The 21,850-nt window shown below is 44.0% G+C and overlaps 1 protein-coding gene across 1 annotated transcript in view; it reads right to left on the reverse strand.

Annotated features, from left to right (window-relative positions):
• DOCK5 (dedicator of cytokinesis 5) overlaps positions 1–21,850 on the reverse strand; it is a 218,722-nt gene that overhangs the window by 77,992 nt on the left and 118,880 nt on the right. Inside the window, exons 14-21 of the mRNA XM_042983204.1 lie at positions 18,277–18,401; positions 16,618–16,716; positions 14,802–14,874; positions 11,751–11,854; positions 10,304–10,487; positions 3,289–3,386; positions 2,644–2,733; positions 633–733 (exon numbers count right to left, since the gene is read on the reverse strand). Coding sequence (XP_042839138.1) covers positions 633–733; positions 2,644–2,733; positions 3,289–3,386; positions 10,304–10,487; positions 11,751–11,854; positions 14,802–14,874; positions 16,618–16,716; positions 18,277–18,401 — 874 coding nt within the window. The remainder of the gene's footprint in view (positions 1–632; positions 734–2,643; positions 2,734–3,288; positions 3,387–10,303; positions 10,488–11,750; positions 11,855–14,801; positions 14,875–16,617; positions 16,717–18,276; positions 18,402–21,850) is intronic.

The raw sequence follows: 21,850 nt of genomic DNA on the forward strand, positions 1-21,850 counted from the left end.
GTCTTGCTTAATCCACTGTTTGACCCCCTTGGGGTTTCATGCTAAACCCAATGCCACCCAACTCTCCTAAGATCCTGAGTATGATCTCTGTTCTTGACTGTGTTCCCAGTGGCTTCAACTCCTCATCTACGTATGTTCTGGATTCTTCAAGAAACATAGCCTTATCTCTTCTGGAACTTGCCAGAAGGCAGGGACTGAATTTAATACCTTTACCAGGGTTGGAATACTTAGATGGTTTCCTCTTTCCACCTGCAAGTTTATTTATTTATTTATTTTTAACGTTTATTTATTTTTGAGACAGAGAGAGACAGAGCATGAATGGGGGAGGGTCAGAGAGAGGGAGACACAGAATCTGAAACAGGCTCCGGGCTCTGAGCTGTCAGCACAGGGGCCCGATGCGGGGCTCGAACTCACGGACTGCGAGGTCGTGACCTGAGCCGAAGTCGGCGCTCAACCGACTGAGCCACCCAGGCGCCCCACCACCTGCAAGTTTAGAACAAGGTTCTGCACTTAGGGGCACATTTACTTAGCTTATATCCTTCTCATTTCTTAACAACCCAGCCCTAAGAGTGCAAACCCAATAATCCAGGTGGTTCCAACTGAATAGTCAGGTATTTCCCCTGAATACTTACACGTATGCCAAAGTGGCACTGAAGTGCTTGTAAATGTAGGTTTCAAGGACAGGATTAAAATGCTGGAACTTGATGTCTCCAATCAGTGAAATAATAAATACCTGCCAAAGGCAAAAAATATGAATAGCAGCGTTGTACGGCCCCAGGCATTCTGTCAATAAGCTGGTTGTTAACATCCTGGTGCCTTCTTTTCTTTCTTGACCATTTTTGTAGCGTTCCCACTCTACTCTTCCAAAGCTGAAGTGAAGTCTTGGAGTTTCTTTTGATTTAACGTCAATAGAGGAACGATCACGTGTCAGGCACTGAGCTAAATGCTCTGAGGAACCTAATAAGAGCCAGCGTCCCTGGCCTCAGAGAGCTCACTGTCTTAAAGAAAGGCCAGTGCACAAGCAACATGAGTCGGGGGGAAAAAAATGGGAGAGTCAGAAGATGCAGAAAGGGGAATCCTGTGGAAAAAATAAACTCTAACCCAAGGATACAGCTACTGAAATATTCTATGACCTAGTTGTCCTGACTGCAGCACGAGTGCCCTCAATAACTGAACTTCATCAGAGGTGCCTCTCAATTTCCCCTTCTTCTGTCACCGTTATCGCTATCAGGCATGTAATCTACAAATAACCACATTGCACCTACCGAACACAGAAGAATGCAAACCACGGGGGATGCCTGCATATAACCGCTGCCAGCTGCTCTGTCCCAGGAGAACCTCAGACCTCGTCCCCTAGAACCCACAACCATTCTTTCCCATAAATCTGGCCAGGTATGAACTTCGCTGTAGCTTTTATTCTCTTTAACATCTTACATCTTTAACACCCTGATCATTTCTTGAATATATCAATTTCTCCAAGCTGGTGCAATACCTATTATTCCTTTGCTGCAACATCCAGGTAAATCTACATAGAATTTTCACCTCAACAATGAGAAAACAATGCTTGGTTTGGATGTGTCTGCTTCCTCCACTCCAGTACGATTTGCGCCCTTCCAAGATTTTAACATCAACTCTCATTGTCTAGATCTCAGGGTTTGGAATGCGCTGTATGTTTAAGTACTTGGTGTGGCCTATTTAATTGTCTGCTGTGCTATGTGTTGTGCATAATGAGACTGATATTCATTTCTGATGTAAGAATTCAGTCTCCCTTGTGCGAACACGCAACACGGCCACGATCATCCTGGTATCTCCTGGCTTATAATTAGGTAATTAAAAAAACATTTTTTTTAATGTTTATTCATTTCTTGAGAGACAGATAGAGAGAGAGTGAGATGGAGGGAGGGAGGGGTAGAGAGAGGGAGACACAGAATCCGAAGCAGGCTCCAGGTTCTGAGCTGTCAGCACAGAGCACGATGCAGGGCTCGAACCCATGAACCACAAGACTATGACCTGAGTCAAAAATCAGGGCTTAACTCACTGAGCCACCCAGGTGCCCCAAAGGTGCCTTTGGTTTTGAGAGAGAGATCGAGCAGGGGAGGAGAAGAGAGAGAGGGGATAGAGGATCTAAAGCAGGCTCCACACTGACAGCAGAGAGCCCAATACGGGGCTCAAACTCATGAACTGTGAGAACATGACCTGAGCTGGAGTCAGACAGTCAACCAACCGAGCCATCCTGGCACCCCTATAATTAGGCAATTAAAAAAAATTTTTTTTTAACTTTACTCAGTTTTGAGAGACAGAGACAGACAGAGAATGAGCGGGGAAGGGGCAGAGAGAGAGGGAGACACAGAATCTGAAGCAGGCTCCAGGCTCTGAGCTGTCAGCACAGAGCCCGACGCGGGGCTCGAACACTCGAACTGCGAGATCATGACCTGAGCCGAAGTCAGACGCTTCACCGACTGAGCCACCCAGGTGCCCTGGCAATTTTAAAGTAAGCTGTTTCTAATTTAAATTCTAGGAATTTAGGCTAAAGAAACAATCAGAGAGATGTATACAAGTATTTATGCAGGAGAATATTCGTTGCAGTCATTTATAATAGTGAGATACTGGAAACCACCCAGTTGCAAGAATAAAACTGCTTACCAGTGCATCAAACACAAGGAAGTCGTAGGTTTCGTTGTCCGACATTTCCATCATTATGTTGAAAAGTGCATCTAGCGTATCTTGCAAAAACTGAAGATAAAAAAAAAAGGCTAGGTCATACTTTATGTTCAGTTCTATACTGCAGAAATTCAGGGAAAATTGGGGTTCAATAGGAAAGGTATAAAAATAGCATTTCTTAAAAATTGGCACTTCTACTTCCTGATGTAGATAACGAGTTTACATATACATATGATATGTATAAATATATATATGAGTACATAAAATATTATTATATATAACAGTATTTATTATATATTACCAATACATTATTAATAATAATGTTAATATTATATTATTATATTAATATATATATATGTATTTTTTTTTTCTGGAGACAGCACCTGTATACACGTGAGGGAGAAGAGCAGAGGGAGGGAGAGAAAGAGAGAGAGAGAGTCCCAAGCAAGCTTCGAGCTGTCAGCTCAGAGCCCAATGTAGAACTTGATCCCACAACCCTAGAATCATGACCTAAGCCAAAATCAAGAGTCCCCCAGGTGCCCCACAAGTCGTATACTTCTAATCACTGATTTAATGTGAAATGTTGAACTAGGGATACAGTGACTGTGTTTCTAAGCATGAACATACCTTAACAATCTCACTGCCATCCACCTCCATTAACTTCTTCAAGTTGTGTTTAATGTTCTGGGAGTTCGAACGCCAATTTAACAAGCCCAACAGGTCAACTGGGAAGAACGAACACCAACCATAAAATCAGACACTGATTACAAGAAGCAACCCACGCCATTTCAGGATACAACTCCAGAACTCTCTAGAAAAGATAACTGCTCTTGATAGTGACTAATTCCTTACGTATTCTTCAAAAATTTTATTGTCTCCTATCTAGATCAGAAAAACCTTATAGTCTTTCGTTCATCAGAGAAAAAAATTAACCAATAATATGGAAAGAACATAAAACTGAATTCCTGAATGGCATTCACATTTCTGAAATAATGACATCATAGTCATACAGATGAAAAACTGAAAAACAATCTTAAGTAAACTCCCTACCTTTGATTAGGGAAATGCTATAAATGCAATTTAATTATAGATTTATCTGATTCCAAAAAACCATGACCTTGCTGCTCTACCATGCTGCCTTCCCAGAGTTCTTCAAAGGAACAGACAAGCAAATGAGATAGGTTGGCATTTCAAAGGAAGGCAGAACAGACTCACATGGTCCTTCGGGTAAGACTGGGACAGAAATCTTGAAGTGTATTTGGACTTAAAATGCGGAATTATGGATCTTTAAGCCATTTATAGCTTGAATTAACGTTGAGTTAACAAAAGCATGACAGAAATAGAACAGGCATCTGGGCTGTTACTATTTTATCATTTTGTTTAGTTTATCAAGTTACTTTTCTAATTTACAGAGCATTACCTAAGTAGCAATACATTCTGTTTAATCAATGGACTTGTATAATTATATAGAAGTTGTTGAAAACACATACTCTTCATTAGAATAGCCAATCTCCTTCATGAGTGTTTTTTTTTCTTTTTTTCATTTTATTTATTACAGAGAGAGAGTGAGCAAGCTGGGGAGAGGGGCACAGGGAGAGAGAATCTCAAGCAGCCTCCCTGCTCAGCATGGAGCCCGACTCAGGGCTCGATCCCACGGACCATGAGATCAGGACCTGACGGGAAATCAAGAGTAGGATGCTCAACCGACTGAGCCACCCAGGTGCCTCCATGAGTGTTTGTTTTCTTAGCTTGTGTATTGTTTAGTCCCTGGGAAACCTCCAAAATCCAGTGCCTAAAGACTCCCCAATGTCAACAGAATAAAGTCCCAAAACCACTCACAGCAGGTGGTAAGGCCCCACCTGTGCCTTCCTGTCACTCCACCGCCCCCACCATTTAAGATCCACCTCAAACTTTATTCCCTCTGGAAAGACTTAGCCAATCATTCTGTGCTATTTGCGCTCCTTTCTGCATATGCGCGAGCGCGCGCGCGCGCGCACACACACACACACACACACACACACACACACACACACACTTATAACCAATAATAAAGACACACTTGGTACTTCTTTGGCTCTTCCCATAGATGTGAGCCACTTGAGGGCAGGAACCATAGTGCATTCATTGTCACACACCCTTATATCGCTAGGCGCCTAGTAGGTGTTCAACACATGTTGGAGGAAAGAATAAATGGGTGGATGGAAAGGGAACTGGTAGCCCTGAGGAAGCTGCTAGTGTGCTCAACACAATTCTTAAATGTATTCATTTGTTCAGTTAGCATTCAGTAATAGACGCTGTGCTGGGCTTATCCACTAGGCACTATTTCCATCGTCCCATCTCCTATTTCCACCAGAGGTCAGTCAATGGTACCGCTCCATTTGTTACTTCATCCCACCAGATGCCGCCTGAGGGCAAGGATTTTAGGTATTTCATTGGCGTGAAGAGTCACCCAGCAGCTTTAAGCATCTGCAGACAACCCTTCGATCAGCCCTCAGGTTTACACCCTAGAAATATTTCCGTGCCACATCACTGCCCATGTTAGGAATATAGTTGGCGTCTGGTGAATCATAAGGTCCTTGGGCTAGAAGACGGGCAGCAGTTTTAGAGTGAAACTCCCTAGACTTCCTGCACTCCTGAGATTCACGTGGGTCGAGGCATAAGCCTGTAGTTAATTCATGTCAATTGCTGCACAGTATCTCTCCTATTGTGCAGACGTACCACAATGTGTTTGTCCATTCCACTGTTGATAAACATTAGAGCTGTCTGCAGTTTTGTGGTTTTTTTTAACATTTTTTAAAGTTTTATTTTGAGAGAGGGAGAGGGAGAGGGAGAGGGAGAGGGAGAGGGAGAGGGAGAGGGAGAGGGAGAGGGAGAGGGAGAGGGAGACAGAAATCCCAAGCAGGTTCTACGCTGTCAGCAAGGAGCCCAATGTGGGGCTCAAACTCATGAACTGCGAGATCATGACCTCAGCCGAAATCAACAGTTGGATGCTAAACCGCCTGAGCCATCCAGGCGCCCCTGTTTGCAGTTTTTCTATTAATCACAAACAATTCTCTGCTGTGAACATTCTCACGCATCTTCTGGTATCCAGGTACAGCAGCTTCTCTGGGGAATAAAACTAGAATGGAATTTCAGGATCATCAGGAATGACCATCCAAATGTTATCCAAAGTCTTCTCAATCTATGTCCCTCCCCAAAGTATTTGAGAATTCAGGATACTCTGAACGACAATCCCCAAATTAAGGCTAGTGACCATTTTAGGGAAAGGATTAGATGCCTTAACACTTAAAAAAGGAAAGAAAAATAAAGAAAAACCATAAGTTTTGGAGTTACAAATATCTATTTTCAGACATGAACTTAGGCAAAATATTTTAGCACTTTTAATTCAATTTTCTGAGCAGTAAACAGGATAATAATAGCAACATTGATGTCTTCATGTGCTACTGTGTTGGAGGGTAAAAGAAATAACCAGGAATCACCCAGCCCAGGGCCCCACCTGCAGGGACTTGAACTCCCCTCTCCCTTTTTTGGAGACACAAATCTACTGTCACCCTCCATAAGGAGCCAGCAACAAATGATCCCATATAAATAGAGCCTGATCTGGTTTTGAAAAAACTAATACATGAAGAGTTTACAAGCTCTGTTTGTAACAAAGGCCAGTGGCTTTTAACCTTTTGAGTCTGAACAGTCCTCATAAGGCTAAGGAGAAATGCCCTTGGTCATGGTCTCTGTGTGAAAGAATGCTACCCTCTTTATCAGTAAATGCCCTCTTAGAGTTGATGGTTTTGTACTGTTTTACAGCTTTTTCTTTCTCAGAATTCATTGAATTGGTTCCTTATGATTTCCATCAAATTAGAAGAAGGCAAATACATGAGCAGCCCACGATCCTTATTATTATTTGTCCCTTGGAATACCCTGTTTCCTCTGACGCTCAGGATGTCCTGCTGTCCCCTTAACTTCTCCCACATCTGTCCTCTCCCTCCATGGTCACGATGACAGCACATCACTCCTCCCTGGTTCTGATGAATTTGCCTCTTTAAACCTTCTTTGGGATGGGATTTTATATAAGACTTTAGGTTTTGGGGTTTGTTTGTTTTTTTTTCAGTATGTTAAGATGGGGTTTTTTTTGAGACCTAAACTCTAAGAATGGGGAAGACAACAAAACAGAGGGCAATTCCATTTGATGGAACTTTCTTGGCTGACGGAGAATCTGTGTATCTGCCGCCCCACACAAAAGCCCCCAGCAGCACGAATCCAACAGGACATCAGAAAGGGGACTGGCGGACACCGAGGTACTGAATTCATACCTTCCTCTGATACTAACAATTTCACAAGCTCCGCATGTCTTGCGGCCGCCACAGTGGGACAGCACGGGTTTAGAACATCTACAAGATAAGCAGCGTAGGTATCAGCAGATCAAGTGTTTGAGTACGGTTGTCAGTAAGCTTCTATATTTTTTGACTGGAGATAATGAGCAATTGAACAATCCGGTTATCTCTGATGGAAATTCCCTTTGCTATTTGTTCGAAGTTAATTTTACCTACATTTATCCCTTGCTTTATTTGAAGTCTAATCCCTGGAGGGCATTACCTACCAGGTAAATGCTATCTCTCTTGATTATCCCTGAATAGTCCTCAAAGTGCATTAATGCCTCGTGTCTGCTGCCATACTTTCAACAAGTAACATTTTAACATGTCATAGTTAAAAGTTTGGAAAGTAACAGAAAGAATACAGAAAATAAGAACCGTCCCAAGTGTCTAGTGGGTTAGACACTTATCTTGCTTTTACTGACTTTAATTTACTTCATTCTTTGAAATATATACTAGTCTCACTCCCATGTTTTTAAATATAATTTATTGTCAAATTGGCTAACAATGTGTAAAGTATGGTTTTGGGGGTAGATTCCTGTGGTTCATCGCTTACCCCATTTAAGTGTATTTATTTATTTGAGAGAGAGAGAGAGAGAGAGAGAGAGAGACAGAGAGAGTGAGCAGGAGGGGCAGAGAGGGAGACAGAGAATCTCCAGCAGGCTCTGTGCTGTCAGAGCAGACCCCGACACGGAGCTTGGACCCATGAATTGTTAGATCATGACCTGAGCCGAGATCGAGAGTCAGGCGCTTGACCGACTGAGCCAACCCGGGCACCCCAGTCTTGCTCCCATTGTAAAGATGAGGAAACCAAGTCACAAAGAGATCACGTGACTTGCCTGAGATGAAACAGCTAGTGTCAGAGCTGGGACTTGCATCCAGGCAACTGGCCCCAAATAGTCAACGTGGATCTGAACAAAACTAGGATTATTCCCCTCATGCTGTTAAAATTTTCCCACGCCTTTGATTACATTTGGAAATACACTTGGCGGCTGCCCATATTTTATTTAATTACGTGATAATGCGCCCATTTACTAGACACGTGGATTGTTTCCACCATTCCCCTCTTAGGAATATCAGGAAGACATCTTCACTCGTGAATCTTTGTGCGTATCTTTCATTGTTTCTTGAGGCTTAACTTCTAGGGGTGAGACGGTTGGGTCAAAGGGTCTGAACACATTTCCGATCTTTGATCCACCTTCTAAATCATCTTCCATAACTGCTGTACCATTTTAACCTTGTTCCAGCCATTGATTGCATTTACTTTTTTCCCTAAGAAGGATCGTGCCACTGATGTAATCCTGTCCTATCGTCTCTGAAGCTAGGAATGTTTTCTGGCTTGCTTGCTGTTTCTTTTTCTCAATAAAAAGACTTTGCTTTCCCGAGCGGTTTTAGGGTCACTGAAAAATTAAGTACAAACTACAGACAGTTCCCCCATCCCCTTTCAGTGCTCCCCCGACTTCCCCTACTAGCATCCTGTATTTTTTTTTTTTAATTTTTTTTAACGTTTATTTATTTTTGAGACAGAGAGAGACAGAGCATGAACGGGGGAGGGTCAGAGAGAGAGAGGGAGACACAGAATCTGAAACAGGCTCCAGGCTCTGAGCTGTCAGCACAGAGCCCGACGCAGGGCTCGAACTCACACACCGCGAGATCATGACCTGAGCTGAAGTCGGACGCCCAACCGACTGAGCCACCCAGGCGCCCCTAGCATTCTGTATTATTGTGGTATGCTCGGTATAATTAATGACCCCATATGAATACAGTATATTAACTAAAGCCCACAGTTAACATTTAGGGTTTACTCTGTGTAGTACCTTCTGTGGGTTTTGACACGCATCTACGTAGCCATCACGGTATCATATAGCCTGGTTTCACCACCCCCAAAACCCCCTGTGCTCTGCCTGTTCCTCCCTCCTTCTCTCCTCGGGGCCTTTGCCACCGTGAAACTTTTCACTGTCTCTGCAGTTCTGCCTTTTTTTTCTGGCTTAATTCTTGGTGAGTGTGTTTTCACTTTCCCATATGTCCCGGCTCTGCACTTCACTCTGTTGAGTCTGGCCACTCGTCCAAGTTGAAATCCTATCTATATTCTCTAGCCAACCACGCTTCATCAAAACAAACACTACTGACCCTCTCTTTCTAAGGACCGGCCAACATCTGATCCCTGAGTGTACCTTATGTCTAAACTGTTTTGTCTACCCCTGAGCACTTCTGTAAGGCAGAGCCCTGGCCGTGTTCCTCTCCCAAATCTTCTAAGAGGCCAAAGGGACTAATCCTCTATACGTCACAGGGGCTATAGGATTTCTACAGCACGTTTCCGGAGTTCCTAATTCTCGCCTAACTCTGCTCAGCAGAACTCCTTACACATAACCTAAGTTAAGTGAATGAGAAATGCCATCATACACAGAGGAGACGTTAAAACTGATACCAGAGGTTTCAAGAAGGAACAAAGTGAATTTGAACCATCCGGCCTACTTAATGATAAGTCCCTCACTGCTTGGGAAAAAAAGTGGGAAAGAGGAGGCTCTATGGGGGGAGGCGGGGTGGGGCGCAGATGGAATTCTGACAGGAAACCCTCCCTGCCCTTAGCCATACCTGTTTGGGTAGGAGACTGGTTCTTCTTCTCTGCCAGTATCCTCCCCCCCTTATTACCAACATTTGTTGTTTCATCTATTATACAGAGTACCTTAGTAGAGTTCTTTGCTGCCTTGAAGGAAGGAAAAGTAAGACTTCTACAATTTTTCAGCCTCTGTCGATGAATACACTTAGGAGTTTTATGATATTAAAACCTACCAAGGGGCGCCTGGGTGGCTCGGTCGGTCGAGCGTCCAAATTCGGCTCAAGTCATGAATGATCTCACGGTCTGCGGGGTCGAGCGCCGCATCGGGCTCTGTGCTGACAGCTCAGAGCCTGGAGCCTGCTTCCGATCCTGTGTCGCCCTCGCTCTCTGCCCCTCCCCCACTCTCACTTGGTCTCACTGTGTCTCTCAAAAATAAATAAATGTAAAAAAAAAAAAAACAAAAAAAACCCCAACCCTACCAAGATACTTTTCATCCTATTTGAATGATAGGCAAGATAACCTCAGAAAGAGCATTAGCTATGTGACCAGTAGTACCCACAACACCAAGTGAAGAACAAAGAGAGGAATCCAAAGCACCTCCCACTCCACCTCAGAAGACGCAGCCCCATGTGGTTTAGCCCCCTGGGTCTAACAAAGAGCCCAGGGCGGCCAAACAGACAACTCACTGTGGTGTCCCTATGGTAACCGCACCTACCGTTCTGGGTGAGCTTTGTGGAGCAAATGAGGGTGGCAATCTGAAAGCTGTCTTTCGTGCTATCCTTGGTTGGGGCCAAGTTGGCCAGGGTTTTGGATGCTTGGAGCTCTTTTTCTTCCATCTCTACCTTGGTTCCAGGCAGGGTCAGGTAGAGTTTAGCATCTTCCATTTTCTTGTTGTCACCCTGAAAAGGAAGCATGATAGGAACACCAAATGTTGGGCAAAATCTCGTAGATGCGAATAAAAACAGTTTCCACCATGAGCATGATGCATCTCCAGGGTGCGGAACAAGGCTTTATCGAATTATACGTACATTCCCTCCAACTCTAAGACAACTGTGATATTCTTCCAGGGTTTGAGCCCAGAAATAATTTCAACACTGAATAAAAATGGAGTGAGTTGTGAAATACAAACTGAGAACATCCTAGGTCTCTGCTATAAATAAATATTAAAGAATGAGGTTGGATTTCATTTTCTTGAACCTGTAAATGGTCACAATTCTACCTCACTGGGTTGATGGGTTGACTGGATTCACTGGGAAGAAATAGTTTGCCATGCCTTCCAAAACCATCTGTGAACTAAGGAGCTCTTTAAAAGAAAAAAACAAAACAAAACAAAACGAAACAAAACAAAACAAACAAAACAACCAGGCAGGGGCGCCTGGGTGGCTTAGTCAGTTAAGCATCCCACTCTTGATTTCTGCTCAGGTCATGATCTCACGGTTTGTGAGTTCAAGTCCCACTGGCAGTGCAGAGCCTGCTTGGGATTTTCTCCTCCTCCCTCTCTCTCTGCCCCTCCCCTACTCTCTCTCTCTCTCTCTCTCTCTCTCTCTCTCTCTCTCTCTTTCAAAAATAAATAAATAAACTTAAAAAAACAAACAACCCAGGCAGATGCATCTCAAAGAAGGTACCAACTCTGTGATATTGTTAGATAAACGAGACCTTCCCACATCTGCTTCCGAGTGTAAAATCTCAGTAGAAGGGATAATTCTGTAGCAGTTAAAGAAAGAGGACCACGCTGCTGGGGAAGGAAGCAAGGTCCCCTCGCAGAGAAATGGTGCTTGGCTCTCGGTGATATGGAAACCACATCCTCCCATGCCCACCATACTCTAACCAAAGCCCAACAGTGCAACTGTTCCACATGGGACGATGCAGGGGAGAGGCGGGAGGCAGCCCTCAACTGTTCCCGGCCACAGAACACCATCTGCAGGACAGGGAGAGGTGTCCTCTAGAGGACTTATAATAATACGATACACTCCTTCCAGAAAGGGGATGGGAGAGACCACGCAGCTGGAGTGACCAGAGTCACTGGTTTTTCTAGACTTGAAGGGACACACACTTCTCCCTCTAGAGAAGTTTCCGATGTTTATATGCATAATTCTGAACCAACTTCAGAGGGGGTGAATACTTCCTAAGTAGTTTTCTGAGCCTTGTTCTATTAGCCCCACCTTATAAACCACCAGATCGTGCCTCCCATCCTGCAGCGTGGTGCCATCCGGGTTCATCAGTTTCACGAAGGCCACCCCAAAGGCTCGCTCTGATTTATCTCTGGCTGAAAAGACAAAAATAAACATGTCTGAGCAGTCCAGCAAGATACCAGGAAGTGATGTCTATGATGGATGGTTTCACATTTTGCTCCAGGGGGGTGATATCCAATCATGCTATAATCGACACTGCTCAGCAAGCTACAATAAGTCACAGGTACTGTGCGTGGCACAGGCTCCTCAAAGGAAATATTCCCCAAAGTGAAAGCTTCTGGTACCTCCACGGAAGTTTTTTTTTTTTTTCCTACATTTGCAAATGAATGAGACCAGCAACTAGCCAATCGTCTAAATCAGAAACGTGGATATCGACATTGAGTCCACCCCAGTGTCAACTCCCAGTTCTGAATACCTCTGAAACCTGCACCTTTTCTCTCCATCCCTTCTGTTCCCACCCTGGTTCTGTTCAACTCTTCCCTAGATTTCTTTTTTTTTAAATGTTTATTTATTTTTGAGAGTGTGAGAGAGAGGGGGGGGGGAGAGAGAGAGAGCATGAGTTGGGGAGGGGCAGAGAAAGAGGGAGACACAGAATCTGAAGCAGGCTCCGGGCTCCGAGCCATCAGCACAGAGCCCGATGCGGGGCCCCAACCCACAAACCGTGAGATCATGACCTGAGCTGAAGTCAGACGCTTAACTGACTGAGCCACCCAGGCACTCCAACTCTTCCCTATATATTTCTAGAGGATCTTTCCAAGCAGTCCTTTTCCACTCAACACCTTATCTACCCTGCCGTCAGAGAGACTCCCTGCTCCAAAACACCTTCATGAGATATCTCACTTCTGTTGCTTTAAGACAGACTCAGTGAAGTATTAATCACACTCCAAGGTTTTATGATGCCACCTCTTACTTCTAAGATACTAATCCAGGTGCCAGGAGGGTCCAGTCTCCCCAAGAAAGCAGAGCACCTCCCTCCAGATCTTTAGGTGCTGGCCTCTGAGCTCACGGTGCCCCCTAGTTAGGTGCCGATGGCTGGGGCAACTTTTGGCCTGTTCTCATCAAGGGCACAACTCTGAGGTGTGCTGGGGCTATGTGCCCCTAGATTGAGTGAGCCGTAATCCACTATATGACTACATTTGCAAATTTGTTTATCCATTCTCCTGGTGGGAGCCATGAGGCAAATTTACAACATTCCCAATTTGGGGAGATTATGAATAAAGTTGTTATAAACATGTCTCAAACCACAAAAACCTTTTAATGGCACCTCCGTAATATGGGTCAACATAACCTTCAACCTGCACGATGTGGCTCCAGCTGGCTTGAATTCGGGTTGCTGAGGTTGTCTGTTAAGCTGGGCACTTCCTAGCCCTGTGATCCTGGGCAAGTATCTAATTTCTCTGTACTCACCTTCTTTTCTGTATACATGTGGATAAAAGCAGTATGTATCTTATCAGTTTACTGGGGACACTAAACAGTATGCAAATAGATTCATTTAGTGTCTTGTAGAAACTAAGGGCTTGATAAATTCTAGCTCAGTATTATGTAGAGCTGTATGAAATTGCTGATACTTGACTATTTGACACTGACCTACAAAAAAACAGCAACTTCATGGGGTTCGACCCAATTTTATGACCGCTCCCCCTGTTCTGACTTCAGCCTGCTGCGTTCACTTTGTGGGTTTCAAACACATTTCTCTATCGTCACTCTTGAGTGGGCTGACTTCGATTCCTACACCTTCAAGCCTCGGCGAGGAGGTAGAAATCTTACGCACAAATCGCAGATGGCGTTGGATACTATGCGACGTGCTCCCTCACAACTCTTTGCTAGGGGAGCATTTACCACAATGTTCTGACCTTAATCGTCTGTTTGATTGTTCATCGTCCTACCCGGGCCAACAGAGACTTCAGAGCACTACCCATGACCTATCATGGATGCAGGGCCTGGCCTGCAGCCTGGTTTGTGGAGGGTGTTCAGGAAATTCAGTCTGGAATGAAGAATTGCATGTTTATGTGGTGCTGGATGAGAATAAGACATTTCCAGAAATTTTATGATCAGTCTGAAAATAATCAATTTTGTTCTCTGTTTACACTTTCGAGCAGTCATTTCATGAGCTATGATCTAAAGCTTGAAACAGTTTTTCCATGAAAAGAGTTTATCTGGGGGGACAACAGATCAACAGGTTTCCTTGCTGCGGGACTTCTCAGCAATATGGCAACATACACTGTGAACGTCTAAGGCAGAGATAGAATATACAGCATTTCCTGTTCCCATTTGACTAGGAAACCCTTTTTGCCATAGAGCATCTATTAGCATGATACAGAACCTCAGTATTCACAGAACACATTTTGGGGACCTTCTTATATAGAACGATAAACACACATCTTGGAAGCCCAGAAAAGTCCATTTTTCTGATTTCCTTAGCACAAGTGAATCCTGACTGAAGTAATGATGCTAAGTATCTAGTTTCCAAGGACTTCGCTCACCAGAACCACAAAAGTGTTGTCAAGCAATAGTAAATATACGTATACATATACATATATATGTAAATATACATATACGTATACGTATATCTACTATTGTAAATTGTATATTGTAAATAGTAGATATACGTATACGTATATATATGTAAATATACGTATGCGTATACGTATATCTACTATTGTAAATTGTATATTGTAAATAGTAAATATATGTGTACGTATACGTATATATATGTAAATATACGTATGTGTACACGTATATTTACTATTGTAAATTGTATATTGTAAATAGTAAATGTACGTATATGTATATATATGTAAATATACGTATACGTATACGTATATTTACTATTGTAAATTGTATATTGTAAATAGTAAATATACGTATACGTATACGTATATATGTGTAAATATATATATACGTATACGTATATTTCAACAGAAATACATTTCTTACACACACACACACACACACACACACACACACGTATACTATATGTATATTTCAACAGAAACACATTTTAGAGCTTCTGATACTTACATTCCTGAGATGATCTGTGTCGGAAGGTAAATCTTATATGGCAGCGAGTAACCTCTTCTATAGCAATGGATACCTGCATAATAATAAAAAAAACTACCAGTTTACATGTACATAATGTGTTGCACTCATGCCTCGTTTTTAAAAATCAGGCTCATTTTTAGTGTCTGATTGCAGCACTAATTCCTATAGAGTAAGATTTGGAGGAAGCTTCCATTCAACGCAGATTTAGTTATATTCAAAACTTAGAAAAATTCCAAGAGAAACCATCTTCGCTGCCTATTGTGGGTTCTGAGAATGGGGATATTACAAGTTTCTTGAACTTTCTCAAGTATGAAAGAGGAAATACTTCAGAGGAAAAAGATCAGTACTTGGGGTCTATACAGGAACTTCCAGCCTGCAAGGTGTATACTGATATGGTAAAAATTAGGGCCTGTAACAGAAGGAAAAGGTAAAATGCTGGGGACAAGGAGTCTTTTGCTGTTTACATATATAGAGGGGACAGGGGAAAAGAGAAGTACACGGCCATAAAAAGAGCAGAGAATTTATGGCAAATAGTTAAATAAATTATGGCATGATTATATAATGGAACATTACGTAAGTATCTAGAAATCCATTTCTAAAGAACTTTCAATGCCTCGAGATAAGTAGTTTTTTTTTTTTAAGTTTATTTATTTTGAGAGAGAGGGCAAGCACGCAAGTGGGGGAGGGGTGGAGAGAGGAGAGAATCTCAATCTCAGTGTGGAGCCCAAGGCAGGGCTCGAACCCACAAACCATGAGATCATGACCTGAGCCGAAACCAACAGTCAGACGTTTAACCTACTCAGCCACCCGGGTGCCCCTTGAGATAAGTAGTTTTAAAAAGCACAGTATAGGGGCGCCTGGGTGGCTCAGTCAGTTGAGTGTCCGACTTCAGCTCAGGTCATGATCTCGCGGCTCGTGGGTTTGAGCCCCACGCCGGGCTCTGTGCTGACAGCTCAGAGCCTGGAGCCTGCTTCTGATTCTGTGTCTCCCTCTCTCTCTGCCCCTTCCCCATTCATGCTCTGTCCCTCCCTCCCTCTTAAATAAATATTAAAAAAATTTTTTTAAATAAAAAGCACACTATAAACCTGTTATAAACACCACAACCCAAAACAAATGAATTATATAAAACTGTGGAAAATGGTTACTTCTGAATTGAGATGTTAGTGCAGTTTTTTTTCCTTTTGAGTTTTCTATGGAGACCTCATAAGACTTTGACAATCCGAAAGACCTGATGGAGCCTGGGATTCAAAAGAAGTGGGCTCCAATTTAGGTTTGGACACTAAGCAGTTACAGGATCTTGGAAAGTCACCTGGCATTTTTGAGTCTAATCAGAAAGGGTGTTGCAACACTGCTTGTTTCAGCCAGAGGGCTATTAGGCGACTCACAGGAGATGACTTATCTGAAAAGCACTTGGGAATTTGTAATACACATATTTAAATTGAGAAGAGGCCCAGAAAACTTGGTCAGAGGCCAAGAAGAAAAAAGATGTTAGGCAACGGCTTACAGAGAGTGAAAATTTCCATTTGGTGTTGGACCATCTTGGCAGCCTGTTACATCATTACAACTACAAGCTTCCCCAGTCAAATTCCTACCCATTTATCAGTAAGAATGTTATTTAAGAATCCAGGGTTACAGATACTCTCGTACAGAATCGCATCAATTCATTTCTCATAGGACACCGCAGGCAACCTATCTAAAACTTTAGGATACAGAAGACCTGATTTATGGGTAAAAAGAAGAAAGGGACCTAAAGAAGGTCTCATGTATGCTAGAGATTGCAAATGGCGCGTCTCACCTTGACGGTCTCATACCAAGAGGGCTGCTTGACTTGGTAATAGACCACTGATTTGTACTCTGAAATGCCTTCATATCCAGCACCAGGATGAATGGCTTTCTTTGGATGGAACGAAAAAAATGAAAAGGGGAGAATGTTTTCATTTTAATTCTGGCAGAGTTAACATGGTGTTCTATTAGTTTCAGGTGCACAGCACAGTGATTCAACACTTCTACACAATAATGCGCATGATACGTCTACTCTTAATCCCCATCACCTACGTCATCCATCCCCCACCCATATCCCTGCCGGTTTGTTCTCTATGGTTAAGAAGGTGTTTCCTGGTTTGTCACTCTCCTTTTTTCCCCCTTGGCTCGTTTGTTTTGTTTCCTAAATTCCACACATGAGTGAAATCATATGGTATTTGTCTTTCTCTCACTGACTTATTTTCCTTCGCCTTATACTCTCTAGCTCCATCCATGTGCTTGCAAATGGCCAAGATCTCATTCTTTTTAACGGCTGAATGATACTCCGTCGTATATATATGCCATATCTTCTTCACCCATTCGTCAGTCAGCGGACACTTGGGCCGTTTCCTTAATTTGGCTATTGTAAATAATGCTGCCATAAACACAGGGATGCATACATCCCTTTGGATCCATGTTTTTGTATTTTTGGGGGAAATACTAAAGGGGGATAATTTTATCTAGGAAACGAACCATGCGTGAGCCCTCTATCCTCCATGTGGCCAGCACACGCCTTATGTAGCCACATATCAGCCGATGACATCTGGGGGCTGAAGGCTAGGGCAAGAATGAGTTTCTACCACTTTCTTTGAGGGTCTAGGTATATAACTGTGGTTGTCACTAAGGGACCCAACACCACCCTAACACTGCTCTTTGCTGCAACGTTTATTGCCTTCTCCTCTGCAGCCATACCTTCTCCTTCCCTCCGCTCCCCTCCCAGAGAGCAGAGGCACAGCGAGAGTGACCAAGAGCTACGGCACGGGTGCAGACACGCCGGTGTGTGAGGTCCTGTCTACGCTCTGCTTTAAGGACCTGCTGTGCAGGTACAGCGTGTTCACTAAAACTCAGGGCTCTCTGTCTCCTAGTAATGAGCCACTCGGTTCAGTAGAGCCAGGCCTCAAAGGGGGCACTTTCTGAGCTGGTTAGCAAAGCTGTGAAGTGAGCAGTCAGGAGAAGCTGTGCACCTGAAGTCATGGGGCTCAAGGGCCCCATCAACAGCACACATAAGTTCATCCCTGTACCAGGGCCCCACCGCACTGTTAGCCCCTCTAACACAGTACTCTCTACTCCATAGAGGAATGTGTCCTTCAGGGCCTTCTGGGCCTTCGCTCAAGCCCCACAGGAACCTACCGGGCTTGAAAGTGGCCGTATACCTTGGAAACGATATAGAACTTCTGGAGCAAAGGCATACACCTGAAACCATTAGCGGCTTGAGGCACTTCTTAGAACAGGAGAAACAACGAAAAGCAGAGTCTACGTGGGTTTATCAGTAAAGTCGGCCATTGCTAATCACAAATTTAACAGGTTTCCTATTTTTTCCTTATGAAAAGCCAAATGCACGTTCCTGTGGAGAACAAGCCACGTCAGGTCGAAGCCCGCCGTTGTTGTAAAGACGTGTGTGATGGGAGCAGGATTTCGGCGCAGTCCCCCATACCTCTAAGAGTTTGCCCTCCTCGTCATACACAGACATGGTCACCTCCACGTTCTTCGGCGTCTTCTTTTTCCCTTTGTCAAACTCGCCGTGGATCAGGGTGACATAAATATCATTCCGTACATCGCCTGCAACGGCACAACCCATCCTATGAGCGGTGCTGACAGAAGTCACTTGTAACTTTCAGGATGTAAGGAGATATAAAATACAAATAAACTATGAAGCTTTCTGACTTTATAGAGAGCCATTCATATCGCAGAAGTTTTTACGTGTATTGCCCTATTCAGCTTCCCTCATCCCACCTTTCCATACCTACCAAAGTGGTTTTGAAATGCCGTGTTTGAAAATGAACTCTTTTTGGGGGGCTAAATGGGTGAGGGGCATTAAGGAGGGCACGGGTTGGGATGAGCACTGGGTGTTGTATGTAAGGGATGAATCACTAAATTCTACTCCTGAAACCATTATTACACTATGTTAACTGATTTGGATTTAAATTTTTTTTTAATTAATTAATTAAAAATTCTTTTTTTTTAATTCATTTTCTTTTAATGAACTCTTTTTAATGGCCATCCTTTGTTCTCTTTCTTAACCACTGCTGTCTAATGATAAGCACACAATGTATTTTGAGGTTACAGCGGGGTAGTTTTTTCAATAATGCCTTGAAGTTTGTTATTTTAACACATCTGATCATCAGGAAGGCTAGTATTTATTGGCTGCTCACTATGTCCCTGGGCACTGTTCAGAGTGTCTTCTAGGCAATCATTTATTTAATCCATATAATACTCTTGATGAGATAGACACTATTCCTAAAAGCCTATAGAATACACTTATTTAAATCATTAGTTAATAAGTGTCATTATTTTTAAGTGTCATTATTCAATAAGTGTCACTATTTTTACACTATCAGAAAAATTCCTGCTTGGCGTCTTCTTGGTTACCCAGCACGACATTTTAAAAAATTAGTTAATTAGCAAGTGAAGAGCCCCCACAGCGAAAACAAATTAAATATTCTTGAGATGCTTGAACAAAACCTAGAATGAATGAAAGGTGTATCAAGTTTCTGACCGGGAAGACTAGGTGTTGCTCAATCAGTCTAAAATCTATACTAATATTAAACTGCCTTCCAGTATAAAAAAATGAAACCTTCCAGCCCTAGAAGAAAATGGGGGGGGTGCAATTTGGAGCACTTTTCATTTTCATCTCTTATCTGCTTAGAAGAAAGGAAGGTATTGCCCACAGTTGGTTAAGGTGAAGGAATGGGGGCTAATTCATCCTTCACACTTTGAAATCCTCATGGTGCACACCGTGTCGGTAGAGAAAGTGACAATTTGTGTTAAAAGCCTGAACTGACAAAGCAAGCTCACTGGTAATGTTTATCCCAAAGTATTGAGAATGTGAGCAAACAAATCTTAGAAGTCTGTAAGGATCTTCACTGTGGTGTTGTTTCCAAAAGTGAAAACCTGGAAAATCCTCAATTTCCAACAATCGACAGCTGGCTGAATAAATTACGGTATCATCGGATGAGATGCTATTCATTTATTCATTTGAAAAACCGACCGGGCACCTGCTCCGTGGCAAGCGCTGTGCTAAGCGTTTGGGAGATGGTGGTGAGCCATGCGCCAGCCTCGCTCTCACACAGCCTCCAGTCTAGTGGGGGAGAGAAGCATGATCAGATAACCACATGATGAAATGCATCACTACAAAGGAAAGAAAAGGCCAGGCTCTATGAAGGTATAACACTAAGTCCCAACTGTGTCTGGAAGGTGTGGAAATCTTTCCTCTGAACGGATGTTGGAGGGAGGAGGGTAAAAGGGAAGAGCAAGTAACATGTGCAAAGGTCCGGAGGCAGTGGACATAGGATTGTTATCCAAACATATGGTGGCCCAGGGAACTGATGGCAGTAGCTACAACTAAGGAAGTGGCAATGGAGACAGGGAGAAGGGGGTGGATTTGAGAGGTCTTTCAAAGGTAAGACTGGAAAGTCTTGGCCACTAATTTTGCGTGAGGTATAAAGGAAAAGGGAGGTTCAAGAGAGAGTCTCAGGCTTCTCGTTGGCGCAACTGGGTGGATGAGGGTGCCATTCTCTTGGATAAAACACAACAGAAGAGCCAGTCTACATGCAAACGATTGCAAGGCCCAAGTGGGGACTGTGAGGAAGAACTAGCCAGTTAAGAGCGGAGAGTGATCCAGCCGGGTAGGAGCAGTGTCTACGGAAGTCCTGAGGCAGGAAGTAGTTGGGTCTATGGGGCCGGAGTTCAAAGAAGCAGTCTTGAGGCCAGAGGTACGAATTCGGAGGCAACGAATCCACAGAGGCAAAACGAGTGGATGAGATCACATGGGAAGAAAATGGAGGTATGAGAAGGAAAAGATACCTGTCACGGACTGAACTGCTCCCCCCCAATTCATATGCCGAAGCCCTCGCCTCTAGCACCTCCGAATGTGACTGTATTTGGAGTCAGCCCCTTAAAGAGGTGATTAAGGTAAAAGGAGGTCACATGGTGGGCACTAATCCAACAGGACTTGTGTCCTTATGAGATCAGCACACAACACAGAGCCCCCAGGGGTGACCATGTGGGGACACAGTGAGAAGACGGTCATCTCCAAGCCAAGCAGGGAGGCCTCAGGGTTGAAACCCACCCTGCTGACCCCTTGATCTCGGACGTGCAGCCTCCAGAGCTGTGAGACAGTACACGTCTGAGGCTTTCGCCACCCAGCCTGTGGTACTTCATTATGGCGGCCCAAGCAAACTAATCCGGGACATAAGGACCAAATACTGAGGAGCTCTTAACATTGAAAGGCAAAACAGAAGATGACAAGGCAGCAAAGGGGAATGGAGAAAAAGAGGAGAGTGCGGGTCTCTGACGAGAAGGGTGGAACATCTCAACAGGGAGCGGCAGACAATGTCACATGGTGCTAAGAACACCAGAGACAATCAGTAGGCTAAAAACATATCCACGGGGTTTAGTGACACTGCAATCTTTGGTGACTCTAATGACAGCCACTCTGGACAGGACGGGGGGTGCCGGGGAAGGGTGACCGGCAGACGCAGAACCAGAGATAGAGAGTACGTAACCGCTTCCAAGAACCTGGCTGGGAAGATGAGGGCAGAGAGGGGCGCCATAGCTGGAGGGGAGAGTCGGGTTGTCCAAACGGAGATGAGGGGACGCAAGGTGGGGGACTTGGGTCTAGACCTCTGTTTCTCAACCCTGGCCGGTCACCAGGCTCACCTGGGGAGCCCGGGCCTTACAAACTGAATCAGAGTCTGGAAAATGCTTGGAACCTGTAGCAGGTGATCCTGACGAGCTTGATCCAAAGACCAGCGTCTGGTGGCCATTATCCTGGATGATTTGTTTGAAGTCTATTATAGCCCTGGCAGTCAGGAACCAATCCCACTGGTTAGAAAGAGGAGACAAGTGGGGCGCCTGGGTGGCTCAGTTGGTTGAGCGTCCGACTTCGGCTCAGGTCACGATCTCACGGTCTGTGAGTTCGAGCCCTGCATCAGGCTCCATGCTGACAGTTCAGAGCCCGGATCCTGTTTCGGATTCTGTGTCTCCCTCTCCCTCTGACCCTCCCCCAT

This window comes from Panthera tigris, chromosome B1 (assembly GCF_018350195.1).
Source record: "Panthera tigris isolate Pti1 chromosome B1, P.tigris_Pti1_mat1.1, whole genome shotgun sequence".
NCBI classification, from domain to species: Eukaryota; Metazoa; Chordata; class Mammalia; order Carnivora; family Felidae; genus Panthera; species Panthera tigris.